The sequence below is a fragment of the Leuresthes tenuis genome, unplaced genomic scaffold (genome assembly GCF_036924035.1).
Source record: "Leuresthes tenuis unplaced genomic scaffold, fLeuTen1.0.hap1 SCAF_14, whole genome shotgun sequence".
NCBI lineage: Eukaryota > Metazoa > Chordata > Actinopteri > Atheriniformes > Atherinopsidae > Leuresthes > Leuresthes tenuis.
In genome coordinates, this window is record NW_027325368.1 from 16,669,367 (window position 1) to 16,690,129 (window position 20,763).

At 42.4% G+C, this 20,763-nt stretch overlaps 2 protein-coding genes across 4 annotated transcripts; one reads left to right on the forward strand and one right to left on the reverse strand.

Moving 5' to 3' along the window:
• Positions 1-25: 25 nt before the first annotated feature.
• gpsm2 (G protein signaling modulator 2) lies at positions 26-9,879 on the reverse strand. Of its 3 annotated transcripts, XM_072363049.1 has the most exons (16): positions 9,711-9,879; positions 8,857-8,895; positions 6,862-7,236; positions 4,465-4,686; positions 4,250-4,385; positions 4,013-4,152; positions 3,787-3,910; positions 3,593-3,708; positions 3,025-3,180; positions 2,824-2,932; positions 2,612-2,741; positions 2,444-2,520; positions 2,115-2,303; positions 1,834-1,993; positions 926-1,113; positions 26-789 (listed from the first exon to the last, which is right to left on the reverse strand). In XM_072363049.1, exons 3-16 carry the CDS (start codon positions 6,924-6,926, stop codon positions 607-609), a joined length of 1,995 nt encoding a protein of 664 aa, XP_072219150.1. In that variant the 5' UTR covers positions 6,927-7,236; positions 8,857-8,895; positions 9,711-9,879; the 3' UTR covers positions 26-606. The 3 variants fall into 3 exon arrangements, with proteins under 3 accessions (XP_072219150.1, XP_072219151.1, XP_072219152.1); XM_072363050.1 differs by lacking the exon at positions 6,862-7,236 and having other exon boundaries at positions 9,711-9,878; XM_072363051.1 differs by lacking the exons at positions 6,862-7,236; positions 8,857-8,895; positions 9,711-9,879 and adding an exon at positions 5,318-5,427.
• Positions 9,880-10,105: 226 nt separating this feature from the next.
• On the forward strand, positions 10,106-19,552 carry LOC140269399 (uncharacterized). The gene is made up of 22 exons (XM_072364462.1): positions 10,106-10,523; positions 11,068-11,283; positions 11,597-12,672; positions 12,805-12,879; positions 12,983-13,091; positions 13,576-13,721; positions 13,807-13,866; positions 13,952-14,085; positions 14,191-14,383; positions 15,585-15,745; positions 16,136-16,318; positions 16,479-16,611; positions 16,795-16,886; positions 16,974-17,167; positions 17,259-17,373; positions 17,488-17,664; positions 17,817-17,917; positions 18,139-18,267; positions 18,372-18,449; positions 18,702-18,810; positions 18,930-19,098; positions 19,280-19,552. The coding sequence occupies exons 2-22, from the start codon at positions 11,079-11,081 to the stop codon at positions 19,448-19,450; spliced, it is 3,810 nt and encodes a 1,269-aa protein (XP_072220563.1). The 5' UTR covers positions 10,106-10,523; positions 11,068-11,078; the 3' UTR covers positions 19,451-19,552.
• Positions 19,553-20,763: the final 1,211 nt, after the last annotated feature.

The following is a 20,763-nucleotide window of genomic DNA, read 5'->3' on the forward strand; positions in this document are numbered from 1 at the left end:
CAAAAGTCGAAACGGGAGACCCCGACATGAATGAAGTTTTATTTCTGACCTCATTCAGACACATTTAGTACAAAAGAGCAAACGGCTGTACATGGGTTAAATTCATTCAAATGCAACTTATTTTCTTTTGCTACTCTGCGATAACTCTAAAACCAAACAAAGACTTTGCATATAAACACAATACAGAGAGCTGTACCTCTGTCCATACTGACTCATACACCACTGAGAGTATAAGCGCATTACTTTATAGTGGCGGGACGGCAGTTAACAGAACCATAACAATCATAAAAAGTACAATAAATACAAACAAGTCTGCAGTCGTGTATTGAAAAATACACTTTGGATTAAATGAAATATGCAGCAGTACAGAATCATTAAAAGACTTTGAAAATATATACATTATTGTCCCTGATGCTACTGAACACATTATTTTGAGATTTTTCCATACTGACTTGTTCATGTAATGCTGACAGTGCTTTGTTTTGTCCAATAGGACAAATGAAAGAGACACAAGTGTTATATACTGAGTCGATAACAATGCGGGTCGCACCTTCATGAAATCTGGTTAAAAAAAAACAAAAAAAACTTGTCCGTTTAGTGCTTAGTTCAGTTGGAGCTGGAAGTGGACCTGGCTGCAGTGTTGCCTGCAGAAGGCAAGGTGACGCGTTGCTCGTCCATTCGTTTGGCCTGAGAGCGCATGATGAGGCTGAAGAAGTCCTCGTCTGGTACAGTGGGTCCTCGGACCGGAGGAGGGGGAGGGGCACATCGCTGGTCATCCAAGCGTGAGCCCTGAGAAGAAGGTGTTCAAAAGAAGAGAATCAAGCTTTTGACATCTGGTGATCTATAATTAGATCTCGGTTTGGGTCAAACAGGGAATCCGACATGCGTTTCCTTCACATGCTTTCTGCTAGGTAAGATTAAGTACCTGGCACTTGACGAGCATATCAAAGAAGTCATCGTCGGGCTCAGCGTTGTCAGCGTTGGCCATTAGGTGGCTGAGCACGGCCTGGTTGCTGCTCTGATTGAGCCTGAGGCCAGGCAGGCTCCCACCTGCCACCGACTCCTCTAACCGCCTGCCTGAGGCGCCTGAGACGTTGACGGACTCGGACACAGCTAAAGATTAAGGGGGGGGCAGTTAGATCAGTCTGAAAATCAAGTATCACTGTGATGGCAGACAAAAGTGCAACTTGAAGATGGAACATTTTCAGAGACTTAAGGGAACGTTGTTAAAACGCAGAAGTCGGGGCTGCTGAGAACATCAAACAAAATAAAGTACAAGCAAAGCACTATTAGCTCATTTATTTCTTCAGTTTAGAGAACTTTAGAACTAATGATGTGATCTGAAGTTCATAGCAAAGCAAAAACATCTTAACTTCCATCATCTGAGACGCATGGAATGCAGCATCCTCTGAAGTTTTAGTTGGGTAGAGACAGAGGGAGGAGGCTGCGTGTGCTTGCAAATCTTTACAGCTTCAGATGTGGGGGTCCAACATGCTGTTTTTCTGAGTTTATGAGTTGGTAGTGACTTCAGATACCCAAATATATACTATGGAGCACAGAAAACAAGTGTTTTGTTCGATAATATGTTCCACTTTAAAGTGTGGGAGCTAGAATTTGCTGGCTTCATCATTGCCATAAAATGTTTAGGTTTGAGTTGTTTTAGCTCACCCATCAGGAAAACGTCTGACTCTCCAAACAGAGAGCACTTTGACCTGCAGGTGAGACTCGACTGCAAGTCAGTCCGTGACATAAAAACATTCCCTTTAAGCCGCAGAAGCCCTTAACCTTCAAGTTGCACTTTGAGTTTTGTGGAGATTGAAAAAGAGCACCCACATTTCCTGATGGATCTGGGCGGCGAATCCGGACCGCTGTTCAGTGACAACCTGCTACCTCTATCCTGTACTGAGCAACGCTGATCATCCATACGGTTGCTCTGGAAACGGCTCAGAAGGTCAAAGAAACCCTCATCTCCGAGCATGTCAGGACTGAGTCTCTGATTTAAGAAAAAAAAAAAAGACAGAAGAAACGTGAAAAACAGGAAAGCAGAATAAATATTGTTTGAAGACAGCTAAAGGAGGTGTGGTTATGGAATGAGTGCGTCCTGTGCTGCATACTTTCTGTGATCCCTGAGCAGGAGTTTGGCTGGTATCCAGCGTGTTGCTGGTATCCTGGAGGACCTTACTGGAGCCGCCGGACTTGTACTTTTTCCCACGCAAACGGCTGACAAAGAACAGCTTGGAGGAGCTCTTCGTCAGAGAGGGCTTGGACTGTTTCGTCAGGATGTCACTGCTCCACTTCTGACCCTTTAATACACAGGAATAGACTGATTATGACACTGAAAATATGAAATTAAAAAGGATTCAACAGAACTGGATGAAGAGAAATGATCATTTTTTTCAGAGGGAAAAACAGGAGGCATGTCTCATGTTTAAGCAGTTCTTACATTGATCTTGTCTGGAGTGAGTTTCATCAGCTCCAGGTTCTCCATGCTATGTCGTCTGCTCATTCTGGGCCGTGCTCCTAAAAAACAAATGACAGTTTCACATGAAGCAGATTATTAAATCATCAAAAAAAAAAAAGAGACCAAGCAGTGTTGTTGTATCGTTTTTACCGTGTAAGTTGTAGTCTATTTCCTTATTTTCCGACAGCGTGGAGCCATTAGTGCTGTAGCTCAACCCTAAAACCGTTTGCAGATCAGACACGTTCATACGAGCCGTCAGCTCCCCGCTCCTGTCTCCAGTCTGGGGCAAACCAAAATAAATCAACATGAGCACGCAGGTGAAGCCACTTTACTGGAACTTTGTTTGCTTTCAGCTCATGCACCTCTTTGCAGATCTCCAGGTGCTTCTCAGCAAAGTGCATAGCCTGGTCGTGGTTTCCCAGTGCAGTGTGAGCATTTCCAAGACTCCAGCATGCACGACCCTCCCCAATCCTACACACAAGAAAACACACATAAATCCATGTGAATGGTTGGCTTAAAATAGAGGAAACGCAACAACAGCTTCTATTAAGTGTGTGTTTAACCTGTCATTGAGGTCCTGTGCTATGATGAGGTGTTTGAGGTGATAGTCTATGGCTCTCTCATAGTCCTGAAGTAGCGTGTAGGTGTTGCCCAGACTGTAGCAGGCCTGCGCCTCCACAGCTCGGTCTTTCAACTGCCTCGCCAGCTGCAGCGTCCTCCTGACAAACAAACACACACACAAGCTGTATGAAAACATTGCAGACAGGCTTCGGTTTGTTTGCTTCCTTCTTCAAAGCCCCGCTGGCCCACTCCCTCAGGCGAGGCTCAGTCTGGGTACACGCTTTCAGAGAGTTTCATCAGAAAGACAGCGTAAAGAGCACCGTGGATGGAAAAAGCAAAACAAAAGGCTTCATTTAAGCACAGATGTGATCTTTCAACAAAGACGAGTCAAGCCCCATTCGAAATGTACCCTGGTGGGAATAAGCAGACTGAGATCCATCACTTGACATTTCAAAGCTAAAATGGAAAAAATAAATCACATTGCCTTGGTCTGATAAACCAAAGCAGTATCACATGGGCGAATGCACTGTCATCACTTTCACATACACCAATGAGTGAGGCGGGGCTTACTTGTAATGCTCAGCTGCCACGTCAAATTCCCCCAAAAAGATATATGCGTTTCCCAGGTTGCAGTAAGCGCGTCTTTCTGCCGAGCGGTCGCCGAACTCCTTAGCAATCAGCAAGCGCTGCAACAGAAATGTTCTGGAATAACCAGGCTTGTTTACACTCTCGACAAAGAAAGAGCCGTCAAGGGTCAGCCTCACCTGTTCGTGAGAAGCCACGGCTTTGCCAAAATTTCCCAACAAGTAATGTGTGTTGCCGAGATTGCCACAAGTTCGTCCCTGGGCGGCTCGGTCCCCGAGCTCCTTCACTATCGCCAAGTTCGCCCTAATAATCCAAAACAGCAAACATGTGACGTGTTACATGACTAAATGTGTTTTTTTTAATGCTGGTTTAGTATGATTCAAACATCCACACACTGCGACTTACTCATAGTACTCAGCTGCCTTCCTCAGTGCTGTCATGACCTCTTCTGGGAAATCTCCAGGCTCAGCCCCGCTCCAACAGATACTTTTGCCTTTGGCATGGTACACATTCCCAAAGTTATAGAGAGCTCGCGCCTGCCCCACCTAAATTAAGCCAGGAAAAGCATGTCACCGGTGAAATCTTCTGAAACTACAGAATATCGGACTGCTTGCGCTGTTTTGCTTGAATATGCAGCCTCACCTTGTCATTAATGTCCCTTGCGATATCCAAGTGCCTCTGGCAGCAAACCACAGCCTCATCAAACCGCCCCAGCACCTTTAATGTGTTGCCAAGGTTTCCACTGGCTTTGGCTTCTCCAAGCAGGTCACCAATGGTCCTAAGCAACACTTGCAATGTTAATAATGATAAATAGTCTAATAATATTTGCAGGGTAGCTTGTGTTGAGTGTGTCCAACCTGGTTAAGGTGAGATCGTGTCGGTGGAACTCCAAAGCCTTGCCGTAGTCATTCAGGTGGAAGTAGGCATTTCCCAGCTGGCTGTAGATGGCACTGAGCACCTGAAGGTCCTCTGTGCCCACCTGGATGGCGGCTTCAAAGAAGGAGACGCCTGCTCTGTAGTCACCCACCTTACAGAGCCGCTCACCCTCCAATGCGAGCTCCAAGCAGGACACCTCCATCCTACGGGAGAGAGAAGCTGTCAATCAAAGCTCCCGACTTCTGTTTGACTTGATTTAGCCTCTAAGAATAATGAAAATGAAGCTCCGAAACCACAAGTTGAACAAACTGAGGAAAAAGAAGTCTTCTGCGGCTGCAACCCAACGCCAAATAAAGAGAGTTCACCCTCAACAAGGGAACAAAACTTCTTTCGAAGCAAAAGCTTTCAACAGGGAATGTTGTTCAGCTACTTCCTTCCACCTACAGAGAACAATGGCTCAAACTGAGCTTTAGTTTATTTGGATAGATCTCACATCCTTCTGACATGCCTCTGAATGCGAGGTCTTTCTAAAGTTGAACAAAGCAAACAAATGTCATGCTTGCTTGCTGCAGCTGATTTAAAAGGAATATCTGAGAATATCTCTAGTAAAAGGAAGCATGTTTCAGCCCGTTATAACTGAAAGCTGTGTGTACTTTTCTGGACATTACTGTCAACCATTTCAAATACTGCTCCCAAAACACTACGCGTTTCTTTTCAAAACGTCAAAAGCTGCACCATATTCCATCAGAAAAACACAGGCTAGCAGCATTTACAAATGGGTCCTCTTAGACAATGAAACAACAAAGCTTAGTCGAGTTAAACGGAGTGTCAGACCTGCTAGTGGCTTATCATCCAACGGAAGATTAGGCAGCGTACTGGAGCGAAGCAAAAACAGACGGCCAACTTTGTTTTTTCAGGAAACTGTTCTTGGGAAAAGATTCAAAATCTTTTCAGCGACTTTTTCTTTTGTACCCACCCAGTTGTTATCTAAAGGCTCTCAAAAACAGACCAAGAAGCACTAACACGCAGGCATGCTCTGGGCTGGAGTCCTTGCATGAAGTAATAGCTTACACAGGCTATTGTGTGCAACTGAGGTGACGCAAAAACACCTAACACAGTAGCTTGTCTCACCAAACAGCTAGGCTATCATTTGTGAACAAAAGCAAACACGGTCTCCCAAGGCTCAGCTCAGCAGTCTTAGGCCTTAAATTACAGGATCCTATTTTTTGTTCACTACCTACTTTACATTATACCATTTGACACTGTAGCTCTGGTGAATACTAGCCTACCTGCCAGCTTTTTGTGTCTTACAACAGCAGCAGCACATGGAACATCTGGGAGGCATCTACTGAGGTTTCCACTGGAAAAACTTCCAGGCTGCGGCTCCTTCTGTGTCTCTGAAGCATGGACCTTGGTCTACTACCTTGGACCCACAGAGCAGCCTTTACTAAAAGAAGTTGACAAGCTTGTTTGTCTAAAAAAAAAAAAGATTCAAAGTATATAGCATTCCTTTTTCTTTGACACCAAAACTATCACTCATTTGACGTCACAGAGATATTTAAACACATTCAAGGAGACCCGTGTGATGCTGTCACAGTATTAACTTCCAATGCATGGCAGCAGGGAAATTGCTCAATCAGCACTTTCTCGGCTAATCTGCTTGTCTTTCCTCCAAGTGCTCTCTCTTCTGACGACCTGGTCATCTTGAGATTAGGTCTGTAGGGTATGCACCTGACAGATTACAAAGCTGGAGAATGCTAAGTAGCTTGATTAGACCTGTCTGACCTAAGCAGACTCTGTGCTGACGTCTAATGGAATCAATTCATTGACGTTAGCCGTCCTTCCAGAAGAAATCAGCCATCCTCTCGTTTGACACAGATATACACTGTCCTAGTAAGATGGACACACGTGTGGCCCTAAAGAAAGCCCAGCGGGAATTAATTTTTCAGGGCTTGTTTAAATATTAAAGCCATACTGAAAGAAAAAGGTCTCTGGTCCACAGGTCACACCTGCTGCAAGAGCAGTTTACCTGAGTTTGTTGGGACAGCTGGCTGATGCCTTTGTGAAGAAGCACAGCTGACATCAGACCAGCCCAGACCGCACCATAACCAAACAATACTTTACATCCATTTCTGATGCCACATCACACCCAACATCGCTTTCACAGCAAGTCAGCTGTATAAAAAGTCTGTTACATGAAAGTGACACAAAGATAAAAACAGAAAGAGTGTTTGTTGCTTTTATCCACCAATAAACAATTCAACCAAAAACTGCACTTCAAACTCGGGAGAAGAAATGAAAACGACCAAAAGCTGAACAGCTGAGCCACACTTTCTACACTACGACCACACTTTAGCAAAGAGTCTTGAGATTCCTACCTGTAGCGGACATGAAAGGGCTGCTCCTCAGCTCGCATGCTAACCAATGAGCCGCCGGTGTCCATTGAAGTGCATAATATGAGGGAAAATCCCAGTTTCGTTCCCGAAAAAATGGTTGCGTTTAAAAAAAAACAACAAAGAATCGATGAGAAAAAATGAATAAATAAAGAAGAAATATTTGGTCAAGTGGAGCTGGGAAATACCCAAACAAAAAGTCACCAAACGTGACAAAGTCCGTGACAGCCCCTCTGCTGAATGGTCACAGGGGAAGGTAAACCCATGGGTGTTAGAGCTGCAGAGTCCTGAGCGTCAGTCCACACAGCTGCTTTCGTATATTGTGTGTTTTGCGTCACTGCCTCTCTGGTTAGTAGCGCTCTGTGAAGAGAACACAAGATGCTGTATGTGAAGCCTCTTTCCGGCTACACGGTTCCATGGCAACACCAACCAAACAGCAGCGTGCACAAGCAGGGCAGGCAAGAGTGGGGCGGGAAAAGAAAGGATGGGGCCAGTGCAGTCGAGCTGTCAATCTCGCACAGTGACTCAGTTCGTCCAGACACAGAGTGTGTGTGTGTGTGTGTGAGAGCTCTAAAGTTGCTAGAAAGTAACAAAGCTACAAATATCTCAGGACTCACAGGAAAAATGTGTAAATGTGGGTCAGGCAAACACTAAAAACAGAGAGAGCGACAAGAAAACTGCTTGCCTGATTTGTATAGAACATTTTTTTTAAGTTAATGGAAAAAAAGAAAACCATCTTAATCTATGGAACTTCCACCGAAGGAGAGGACACAGATAAAGCAAACTACACGGATAAGAGTGACAGCATCGAATAAAGACCAGAGCCAACCGTTACCTAATTTCTCCATGAGATCATATAAACCACCATTTGTGCCCCAAGTTTAAGCCGTAGGCTGCTCCCCACCACCTCACACACGAACATACAAATTACTCACTAACTGGGTTAACTCCTCGTGCTGAAAAACAATAAAACAGCAACACGGACGTGAAAAACAAGCAGTGTGTGTAGAAAAAATCATTCCAGAGCCTGAGGATGTCTTCCATTTCTCTGATACAGGGACTTACAGCTCATGCACACACTGCAGGTTCACATCATTTCAAGGCATTGAAAATGACTATCCCCGTGTTTCTTTTTCCACCTAAATGACTTAGAGCCCACTCTGCGACAGCCCATTTCGACTATCTTAGCAAATGAGTGCAAGAAATGATTTTCTTGTTTTGCATTTGAATGTTAAGAAGGCCCCAAAAGTGAAGAGCCCCTCAGGCTGGGCACATCAACTGTAAAATCCCTGCTTATGAGGACTGCTGCAGTTATCATCAGATTAGCTGACTCAATATCGTCTCGCAGTACAAAACAATACTGGCAGTTACGCGGGCACCGGCACAAAAACCACTTATTTGTTATTCAAATTGGATTTTAAATACACCCCTCCACATTTCTGCTAAGTATTTGCGATGCTGCGAATTTGTGCTACATGACAAAAAACAGAAAAAAAATATGCTGGAATTCAAAGCAATTATCTTTTGGCTCATCTTTTATTATTGGTCCCGCTGTGTAATTGTGAACAGTTGTTACACCCGTTACTTGTCGAGGTTTTTGGAAGCCTTACAGTACCTGAGCCTAAACACGCAGCCCTTTTTCCGTCACTATGTGCCAGCTGGGTGTGTTTCTGCCCTTCCCAGTTGACAAACGGGAACAATGAATGCATTTAAAAAGGCACATCGAAAAAAAGAAAACAGGCTCTTTTAATGACAGTTTTGTGGGAGGTAATCACGACTCCTTTTAAAGCCACAAACAGGACATGATTTCATCACTGAGCAGTCGTGATCTATTTTCTTTGGGCTTTAATGCACTAAAATTACAACTGCCTCTGACCGCAAAATCTAAATGTGGACACGCCACGATTGCACTATTAGGCAGTAAAGAGCCTGGACCAAAACATAGGACAGAAATAACTCAGTTAGTACTGGGATACTGACCGGTAATTCTTCCACACAGGAACAGGAAATCTGGGAAGCCTGGAGGGAACAATGTTGTGACCATTAATAACTTTACATCTGATAAACCCATGTAGCAATATCTGGTTACATAATATATCATATTTCTGTATCTTGCAAACATACAAACCTTTACAGTGTACAAAATAAAACAGACACGACAACAAGGTGCAACGAATATGCCAGTTAGATTTGTAACTAAATCTTTCTGAAACAGTTTAAACACCATAGAACATTAATGGATTATTTGCAGGTCCATTGCACTTGTTTTAACTCAATGTGTCTTGAGAAATTCCACATAGTTTAATACAGTATGTGCAAACACGAGACATGATGTGCGGTTGTGCGTAAAAGCTTTGATGGCTTCATTACGATCATGAATGACAATATGATGTGAGGTAAAATTCGTGGGACAGTTATTATTGTTCAATACAAAACAGCAGTATTACTTCTAAGCTATTTTCCATATGTTCATCAAATGGATAAAGCACGCTCGAACTAATAAATGTAAGATTCCTATTTATAAATGACATGAGCAGGTAGAAAGCACTCAAATTAAAGCTATTTTTCCAAGTTTGTGCGGTTAGTTAAATCCCTTTTAGACAGACCCCCATCTGTCAGCTCCATTCATGCATACTTATCCTCAGTGAGTATGCCTGACTAAGGAGAGGAATGCAAACATTAGAGTTGTAGCATGTGCACTGCTGTTAGAGGTTTGGTGTACCAAAAAAAGTTGGAATAAACTCCAGTTCGAGGCTACAGACGTGTGCAGTGAATTCATCCCTCTCCATGCAGCGAAAGATTAGCTCCGTTAGCTTGTTAGCTGCTAAACTTACGTTAAGCGATCCAGCTCGAACAATGGTGGCTTCTCTTCTTCTTTTCTTCACTTTGTCACAACATTAAAAAAAATGTGACCGTTTGAAAATTAAGCGCAGCGTTTAAAAAAAACTATTCTCTCTTCAGTTTAACATTACATTGTCTTTTTTACTTCAGTAAAACTTCAATTTAACTTTTAGTGGACAGAAAAAAAATACTTCACTGTACTACGAGCTGTGTGTGTTTTCGACAAGCAACCAATCGGGAGCCTTCATTCAAAGACAGACACACCCCGAATACGATCATTGGACCAATCAATTTGAATAGAGAAGAGATGACGTATTACAATATCTAATCTGTCAGTATCTGGTGAACACAAATGTTTGACCTACCCTTTGCTTCAATTTTTGTAAAATAACTCCACTTGACCCTTCGCTGTATATTTTTCAGATAGGAGAGAGTGAGTTCTCTCTAATAGGACTTCTTAAAAGATATAAGCACTATATCTATGAATAACCTAATGTACTGAGGTTGATGATCCAAAACTCAGTTTAAAACAATAACTCATTCAGCAGGACGTGGGTTCAGCACAGTTACTTAGCAACCACACCACGCTTGTTCACGCTGCCAGTCCTGGTCCAGACGGGCAGCGCTACTGTGTAGATTACATTATTAATGATGCCACAGAAACTAAACCTGTCCAAGAAGCCATATGTCATGAAAGAAAGAGGGCGGAATACTGTAGCTACTTTCAAGATGATGTCAAGAGCCAGAGCACGTCTGTGGATCGGATCAACTTTGTCGCACTGCAGCGGGACCAGTTCATAGTCACTGTAAGTTATCAGCACCAACAAAATGTTTCTGACAGACTTGAGCACAGCTGCTATTTTGAGACTGCTAACGCAACACTTAACAAGCTAAAACAATTTTAAAGGGACTTCTCTTTTCAGTTCTATTCTCTTTCCCCCTTAGTTTCTTTTTCTTTTTTAAAATTCTTGAGAAGGAAATGTGATAGATTTGACCTTAATTCATTTTACAGGTATAGTTTGCCAGTTTAACTTGCAAACATATCTGAAAATAACTGATAACTGAATGTGTCTCAAAGAATATGTTGTTTATGCTTTTTTTTTTCTTTTCAAATCACTTTTATTTCTGTCCACGTTTCTCAGAACACACATCACTTCACATAATTAACAGTTGGTCATGCAAACTGCCAGTGTTGAATGTTAAATAATTAACGACTTTGCACATTTTGATCCAATGTTGTCAGTTCACAAGTTGCGTTGCTAAGTGATGAACTGGTGTTCCATCCTCTTTTCTTACCCTCACTCCTAAGACAGGTGAAGGAGAAGTTGAATGGCATGTTTTCTGTTACAGAGCGAGTACACATGGAGGGAGTTTCAGAGGAATCAGAAGAGGATGTTCAGGAAGAGGATAAGCCTACAGTGTTGTGGGAGAGGTGCATTGAGCATAGCATCATTGTTGACCTTAGTGAGGATGAAAGTCTCCACCTCAGTGATCTGGAGAGTTCTTTGGCTTTGCATCTGTCTCAAGCAGAGTCTGCTACATCAGAGGCCAGTATCCATCTTAATGGTAAGTCATTGTTTTTTTTTTATCTCTAGTGTTTTTATTGGCTGGTAAAACCATTTCTTGTATTTGTAGTCTGGAGATGATCACTCATAGAGTTGGACCTTTTTGATGGGGTCACATATTGTAAGACAGAACAATAGGCTTTCAAATTGGGTAACCAGTGCTGATAAATTTAAGAAAGCCTGTTTGTTTACAGACAATTGTTGTTGCTTTCATTGTTTATGGTGGGCGATCTTAAAAAGGTTGTGGCAAACAGACAATCACTGTGACTGTAATTAGGCTTTTATGCTGTTTGTGTTTTTTTTTTAATTTGCAGGGAGTGCAGAGCTGTCAGAGTTGGATGTCACCTCCTCAGAGAGCAGCGTTTTCAGCAGTAAGAGTGTGAAGGCATTCGAGAGCAACACTAAAAGCCGCATATGCCATGTTTCTGCCCAAAGACCAAACACCCAGCAAGATGAGCCGCCCATAAAACGGGAGTGTGAGGACTCAGGACAAAATACCAGCGATGAGGATCAGGAGGATCTACCGTATGATGGTGACCTTGAAAGCCGTTACTTCAACCAGATAGCTAGCTCTGAGGGAACCTCTGATGAAGGATGCACTGTTCATGGAAGTCCTGATCTTCCTGGTCTGTCTGAGTTGTTGCAAGGAGATGTCATCACTAAACAGGACAACCATTCTGAAGTGTCCAGTTCTACTAAGATAGCCTCACCTCGTCCTGGTTCTGCCCACATTAACCACTTGTTGCTGCGACACTTCTCCCAGGAGGAGCTGCTGCTATCAGGTAGGCTGATCGAGGCTGAGACCCTGCCGGAGGTGTCACTGCTGGAGAGTGTGGATGACACTGTTTTAAGCTTGGCTCTAACACACAACAGTACAGCAATACACGGTAACCACACCGAAAGCTCAAATGAAAGGAGTCACACTGCACCAAAAAATGTAAGCTTAAATGTAAGGACAGAAAAGAACATTGATCATCTTCCATCATTTTATAAAAATGTATCCAGCTCTGCAAGTTCAAACCAGAGCAGTGGGGATATCACTGCAAATTTAGTGAAGCATGAAACGGTAGAAGAGGATGATCAGATTCAGAGAGTCCCTCTGGTGGGTACCAGATCCTTCAGCGAGCTTAAGTATGGCCAAGGCCAAGTTCATTACCCCCTCCCCGACTTCTCCAAGGTTGCACCAAAGGTAAAGATCCCCAAAGCTCCAAGCGGGCCCATCAGATCTGTTCCTCAGAGTCCTCACACCATGCACGGAGCCCAGTCTTCACCTGAGATGTTAGAGGTGATCAGCAGAGTCCTGGAGGATTCGGTTCAGCCACCGATGAAGCCCTATGTCTTCAAAGACGATGACAAACAGACTTCACCAGTACTGGTGCATCACCTGCAGGTAGAATTAAGTGTTAAAAATCCATTGTCCAGCCACACCGAACACATTATGTCTCCTCTGCTTGTATTTCTTTTTGTATCGCAAAGTTGGGCTCTCTGAGATTTAGATACAATTTGTATCTAATTTCTTTAGGCTGAATATAATAAATTGCTAACCAAGTATGCCGAAGCAGAGAACTTAATAGACCAAATGAGACTAGGAACAAATGTAAGTGAGAAGCTGTTTCTGTTTAAGTGCAGATTTACAAGAAAATATTTACAAGTTCAGAAACATGTACTCAATTTACAAACTTATTGATCTCTCTCCACAGACTCAGCCATCCTCAGAGATGTTTTATTCAGAACATGATGATAATGAACAGGTTGAGTTTGATAAAGGGAATCATCATGGGCTCTTGGGTCCTCATCTTCCCCAGCCAGGTATGTCTAACACATGATGTTATGACAGGCCAACGCTTTGCTTAGCTACCTGCAATTTGTCTCCAGTGAACCCGAACCGATTTCCAGAGAAGCAAATGAGTTCAGATGAAAGCATTCTAACCACGTGAACTTTTCTTTACTTTGCTTAAATATTAAATGGCAAATCAATATAAATTGGACAAGCCAACCTAAGATATTTTCTTTGTGACATTTTCCAACCTTGAAAAAAACTGAGGCACAACATGTTGTTGTTGTTTTTTTTCCCTCAGACTTATCACCACAGCCAAATGAGTTAGTACTGTTGGTGCTTAACAAACTTAATATAAAAAAGATTTAGTTGTCCTAAAATGTTATTACTGTCCAGAATTTTCTTTTTTTTACAGCGTGCACTTTTAAATTCTCACAGAAATGTGAGTTTATCATGCATATTATTCAGCCTATGTTGCTATGTTGGGTATGCATTCCTGTGTTGGTATATTTTCAGAGGATTTACATGAAAAAGAAGCAACTCACCATAAAACCATTAAGGAGCAGACCACAGTTTCCTCAAACCAGCATGAAGATGGTTCCGGTGATGGTGAGAGAATGACCGCTGAGCTCAGAGACATCATCAGCCAGTTTATGCAGAAGGTTTAAAATGTTCCTTAAACAGCATTACTCGGTTATCATTGAATTCAGAGACTTATTAAGCCATTTTAACAAACATTGCTTTCAGGTGGAGGCATTTAAATTTAGCGTGAGCAACATGGCTGTAAACACATCAGAAAAGCAAATGGTAACTCTTGATTTTGTTGTATTTTGAACATACTGACAGCATCTTTTCTGCATGTGTATGAATAAAAATCTTTGTCCTCTGTCAGATGTTGAGGAGCATGATGGAGGCTCAGGACCAGCTGGAAAGGAAATACATCAGTAAGAAGGAAGAGCACAGAGCCCTGGAGATGCAAAACCACATGGGCCTGTCCAGGAATACTGGCACCTTTGACCCAAACAGGTTTAAAAGACCCCATTGTTGAAATTGTGAGAATGTGTAAATATCATGTATGTACATCCTTTCATACAAGTCTGTGTGTGTGTGTGTCCATGTTCTTGTGTGCAGACTAGTGGAGGGAGACATATTCAGGATAGGCATGCACCTCGAGGACATTAAGGAGATGATTGACAAAAACATGTTTGAGCAGATTTCTCCACCCCAGTCGTCCTCCACTCCCAAACCCATAACAGTGCCTCTGCAGGTTAAACCTGACCCACCCTGCATGCCCACACTTTCACCCCCACCATCCCTGCACGAGGTAACAAGCTCGCAGTCACACCGACGCTCTCAGTATGCTTAATGGCAATCAATCCACAGAGAATTGCATGTTGTCACACGTTGCAACAACATTTGACCAGACAGTATATTACCAGGAGTACACACAGAACTCTGGATATCCAACGTACATTGTGATTATCAAACATGATTTTGGTGTTTTAAATATGAATTTATTTATTCTGAGTCGCTCATTTAAAAAAAAAAAATCCATTTCATTCCAGATTATCTAATTCCTTAATAAATAATTTCTTTGTCATTTTAACCATTTGTTGACGTAGATTCCATATTTTTTGCTTTCAATTTCATGCATATTCATTTAATCTTCTCACAATTTAACATTTATCAGTAGTTATCTACTCATTTCAACTGTTGCACAGCATCTATCACTTTCATCTATTTTTCCATATTAGCTAGTTACTTTTGCTGTTTGTCCACTAAGCCGACAGATTCAGGTGTTAATCCATACTTTTAGCTGATCATTTTATAACATTTTTCATACAGTCATCTAACAGTTATGAGTACTTAGACGTACAAACTAACTAAATATGTTTAGACGATTTAGATACATTGGTAAGAGTTCAGTATAAAATGTATAACAGAAGCATCTCAGAGAGGCTGATCCTTCAGAGGTAAACATGGGGAGGAGTTTGCCACGTGTGAAAGTCTGCTGTGTGGACAACTAGTTTCACCATTTAATAAATAAATGAGGGAATGATTTAAGAAATGAATCAGAATTTAGGGATGCCATCATCTACATTTCTAATATCATAAAAAAAAAGATATTATCTCTAAATATCTGTACACAGGAGACAAGGTGGGGGTGGGGCAGGGGGACTTTATCCTTTAGCAGACTTAATCCTGTGCTAAAAATCACTATATGGGCTTGGGAACGCTTCTGAAATCCTTTAAACTGTACACAGTTCATCACAACTTTATCAAACACAAGTTAAAACTCCACCCTGCAAAGTTAACAAGAAGCAGAAACACTGCAGCTCTCTCTGGCTCGCTTAAATGAGCTTAGGCCCAGAGGATGTAGACTTATCTTTCTTAAAAAGTAGCAGCTTATTTGTATCCACACGCCGCATCCTCATCAACAACAGATCCTCTCCTAGAGGACATGCCGAGTGTCAACGAACGCTTGCACCAACAACCAAAATACCTGACTGGATTTTGTGTTTCAGGGTGCAAGTCCAAGCTTTTCCACTGTGAGCTGTGAGATGGATGCACAGGAAGAGGAAGTAAAACACGAGGAAGTGGAGAAGCCCAGTGAGGTCCATGTAATTGGTGGATTAAACCAAAGCAGTGAGCTCCTAACAGTTGACTGTAACATCTGCCATTCACGGTACAAACGATTTGTCCTTTTCGTTATTTAATGCAGCATTTGTTGTTTAAGTTCAGATTGAATTTTCTGTATTTACTACATCTTTATTAATGCTTTTCCTTTCAAATATGGTCCAAATATTCATTAGTCTATAGAGAGAAAGTAAAAAGAGTCGTTTTCCTGCCTTGGAACCATACTTTAAACTGTATATGTATTAAAATACCATATTGTCTTCAGCTATTGACACTTTTGTGGTGCACTTGCATGTGTGTTTGTGCTCATATAAAAGGTTCTCAGCCTTCCCGTGGGCAGATAGTGTTTCAGGTTCAGTTTGGTGTTAGGTTTCCCAGTACAGAGGGAACAGAGTGTTTGGATCTATTTGCGCATGTTGTCTTCTGTGGACTGTTTCAGGGACTTGCTGGACTCTCTGGAAGGACTAGACACCCGGACAACTGAGGATGAGGAGGGAAGCGGGGAGGAGAGGAGTTCTGTTTTATCAGAGGCGATAGATCACAGCGACATCATAGCATATCTAAGAAGAACCAGTTCTAACCTAAGACAGACGCCGAGGGCAACCAACAGGTCAGTGTGGAGATAAGTTAAAATGTGTGACCGTATAAACAGCTGTTTAAGACAGGTGTGTTACACACACACTACATGTAATCTGCAGAATTAGAATTATTTAATACACGTATTACTTACTCCCATCACTGTTTCTCTCCAATACAAACTCTTCATATGTAAACATTTGTCTTGTCTGTGGTGTGTGTGATCTTGGTAGTTCTATGAGTCTGGCAGTGAAGGTCTCCTGTTCTTCTGATGCTCCCAGAGACTCAGACAGCCACTCTGTCTCAGAGCCTCCTCTCAACAGCTCCTATGTGTCACAGGTCAGTCGCAGATGAATGTTTCATGGTTTGACAATTGGGAACTCCTCCCGACCCCAGAATCGGATTAGAATTTGATCTTGTGCTGCTGGGTTTCAGGGATACTATTTCAATTACAGTAGATGCATGATGTTACATGGTGCATAAGATACTTTATGGTAACCAGTGTGTCTTTTTGGGTTGCAGAGGATCGTGAGTCCAGAGACAGACAGTGGATTTGGTAGCTCTTTTTTGAATCAGTCCTCCTCTGGAACATTTCAACCAAATCTCACAGGAAGGTAAAAAAGAGTTTTTAAATGACTGATTGTCATCCACACATCATTCTGGTCTAACTTTATGGTGATTCGGGGTTGGTTTCCCTACAGTGTTCGATCCCTGAGTAGATCAGACAGTGAGGGCTCCTGCTCCAACCTGCAGACAGCCATTCACTCTGCAGCCCTGACTGACCACCAGTGGGCAAACCCCCACACATCTGTCCAATTACAGCACCGTGAAGCAGCAGCTGCAGTGGAACTGTGGGTGGAGAGCACCACTAAGGAGCCTTCAGTCAGGCTGCAAGGTGAGTGAACCCTTCTTCATGCTCACTTTTAATGTCATCTTGTCAGATAAATACTGAGGTGATGGACTGTTCTTTACTGCTGGCCAAACAGGAACTGACCAAAAGCTGCCTCCTCAGCTCAAACACTACATATCTGAGCCTGTACTCGGCACCGCCATGGATACAGTAGACGGTGGCAGCCCACTGCACTCTTGCTCATGTAATGGGTCAGTATGTGGCAGTATATGACAGCTCCACTGGTGAATGAGACGGAAAGATTTCATTCCTGTCTTAGGTTCCGTTCCTTATTTGTGAACAACAAAATATATGTGTTTACCCAGTGAGGCCATCCTGGCATTGCAGTCAGAGGTGTTGAGGCTAAAGACGGACCTGGCGGAAGGCTTGGTCCAGCTGCCTCAGTTAGCACAGAGGATGGACTATCTTACCTCAAAGTATACTCAAGAACGTCAGGGGTGCAGGTCTAAAACCAGATCCCACCAGACACCAGCTATTAGCAGGTGGGGATCTGATTCTGAAGTGACTTGCTGAGAAGATGTGGATTGTTAGAGTATTCATGTGACTTTATTTGGTTGAATTTAACCTACAATAGTTGGATAAAATGAGACATCAGTGCTGTTGTGTTCTCATAACTGAGTATAACTATTTATAGAGAGGGGAAGTCAAGTGACAGAGGTGTGAGTAACCTCAGTTCCAGTCAGCTGAGGATAGAAGACTGGATCTCTTCAGACATGGATCCCAGCAAGAGCAAAGGTACTCCGCCTCCATGTAACACTGTGTATATCAATATAATGTTCTAGATAGATAGATAGATAGATAGATAGATAGATAGATAGATAGATAGATAGATAGATAGATAGATAGATAGATAGATAGATAGATAGATAGATTGATTGATTCTCACCTTATCTGTCTCTCATTCAATCATTCAATTCCTTACACCATTGAATTCAATTTTGTCATTTGCTCTGCAGGCACCGTTAGCAGTGACGCAAGTTGCCAGGAGATAATGCAACAAGATTCATCTGTAAGAGGCAGGAGAGGAAAAAGAAATGTTTTTTCGTCGGCTGAGTTTCAAGACACGACAACACAGTCCAACAGGGGTCAGTCATCTCACAGTGTACTCGGCTATTTGTTCCAACTCTTTAAAGAAAGGTTGATCTGTTCCTAGGCAGTTAAACTAAAGATTATGTTGGTCCTCTTGCAGGGACACTGGAAAACGACCTCATTTTAAAGAAAGAGAAGAATTTGGCCACAAAAACCAACATGAAGCAAAGACAACAGAGTGAGCAACCTTCTCATCAGTGGCTGGGAATGCCAGGTTTCAAACGACTTGAATTGAATTTCTATTTGTTTAAACATCAGGAACAAGTGCGCACAAGCGATAGCATGAAAACGGCTACGGTACATGAATGCCATTAGTAAAAGAAGGAGTCAAATTTAGGATTGTCACAGAAGCCTGCACTGTCCGTATGTACAGTAGCATGGGTTATTAGAACATACACTGTATGATATCTCATCTTTCTGTGATTAGCAGCCATCAAGAGTTTTTACTCCAAGGATGAGTGGTCCCATTTCTCGATTCCATCTCTCCAGAAACCCCTTCTCCAGGTCAGCTATGGCTCATCCAGCAGCCTGCCAGCCAGGTAAGTATGTCTCACCTGTGCAAAGCAGGTATACAGCTACTAGCAGCAGTCTCCTGTCAAGTTGATGAGCAATGAAGTTGTTTTAAAGTTCTTCTCTCATTGTTTGCACTCAAATCCAGCTATAAAGTGAGGGAGCCACATTCGCAGTCCCCGTCTGACCATAGAAAACGCTCCACTCAGTCAGACACTGCACTCCTGCCCAGCAACGTGTACTTCCAGCACACACTGTCTCCAGTCTCATTATCCTCCAGGACGGCCAGTAAGACTAGCAGACGAAGAGGGAAAAAGGTCAGAAATGTCCTCTTTTGATGTGCGTGACTCCTGAAAATTGCGATGTATTTTAGAGCTTCTTTTTCTTTATACAAAGAACATCTGGTGCTCATCTTAAAATGGAACAGTTAGCTAATATCGTTGTGCGTCACTCTGAAATGTGCTCAGCTTTTTAAAATAGTTTCTCACTGTTTCACAGGAGGAGGACATAAACAGGACTTTGGATCAAGCGATTGAGGTGGCCCGCACCATGAAGTGGACCACGGACCGCATGGCCAGACGGCTGTCTGCAGACTTGGCCAAGGCTCAGCTGCACAGGAGACTTCACAACATGCAGCCACTGGGGGGCAGGAAACACCAGGCTTCGTAACACCAGAGTACAGATCAGTTCATGTCTGTATGACAGCTGAGGTCCATGTAGCATTCATCTAATGACAAAATCTTTTTTTAATTTATCTGCAGGCGAACTTTTGTGCTGAGTTTGTTTAAGTTTCTTTTGTACATCATTAATAAACAGACAGGAATCAGTAAAATGACTCTGATCAGACTGTAAAACTAAGACTTTGATATTATTATCTTGTATAAAATGAACTTTTTTATTAATTTTGTTTATATCGAATATGTTTTCATACTTTTATTCGATTTCTTCCAGGTATTTCATTCTTTGAAAGAAATCCTCCTTGATCTCAACTTTTTTCTCATCAGTGTGTAAAATGTACACCAAACAAACACTTTGTATTAACTGTTATAGGTAAAACTGGTTGAGTCCATTGCTCATAACTTTATAGATTTCATCAGTAATATTTTACCATGAAGAACTCAAACAGAGGCACCGCAATTGTGAGGCCAGCTGTAGTCATTCACTACAAAGTCAACCATCAGCTGAAGAAATAAACATCAACTTTATATTTTCTCAGTGCCCCGTGTCAGTACAATTAAGTCATCTTAACCGTTCGCCATTGTTTTGAGTTCAGCTGCTTCCTCGCTGTGCGTTATTTTAGACATTCAGGCTGCCACAGGCAGAGAAAAGTGCGGTTAAATCAAATTAAATCTAGGTCAGATTTGTAATATTGTGTTTCAGGAAAAACCCTCCCTGTCTTTAGTATGACTATCAACTTCTCTCCTTTAAGCTAATGTGCTCATTTGACGCCTTGAATTCCCATCCCTGCTGGCCGGGGCCTGTGTTACTGATACAGTGTCTTCTTACTGAGTTTCTGTCGAACGCCTTTGCGTCCCTGTTCTTGTCACTGCCATAGCCTCCTGGTGACGGACTGCGTTCAGTTATTTTTTCTGTGGTGTTGAGTTTCTCTGTTTGAAAAGGGTCCGAACAAGATTCCTGAGCCACCTGCTGTCGTTGTTTAAGCAAGAGGTGGAGTTCTTGATGTTCGATTAACCTGTAGGCCATCAGAAGGGCAACTGGCAACATGACTTCTCAACCGGTGCAGTTTAATTTTGGTTTCATATTAAAACCATATACAATGATAGAGCAGATCAATAAACCCATGTTCTTAAGACTGTCTGTGCTTGATAATCCAGAGCAGCTCTACAGGTAGTTTGAAAGCAATAAAAAAAAAAAAAACTGGGTAAAAACAATGAAGCAGGTAGCACAAAAACAGTGTCGGCATTTTATACCCGCACAGGGAGCTGGATCCACAGGAGAGGGGCCTGGAAACTGAAAGCTCT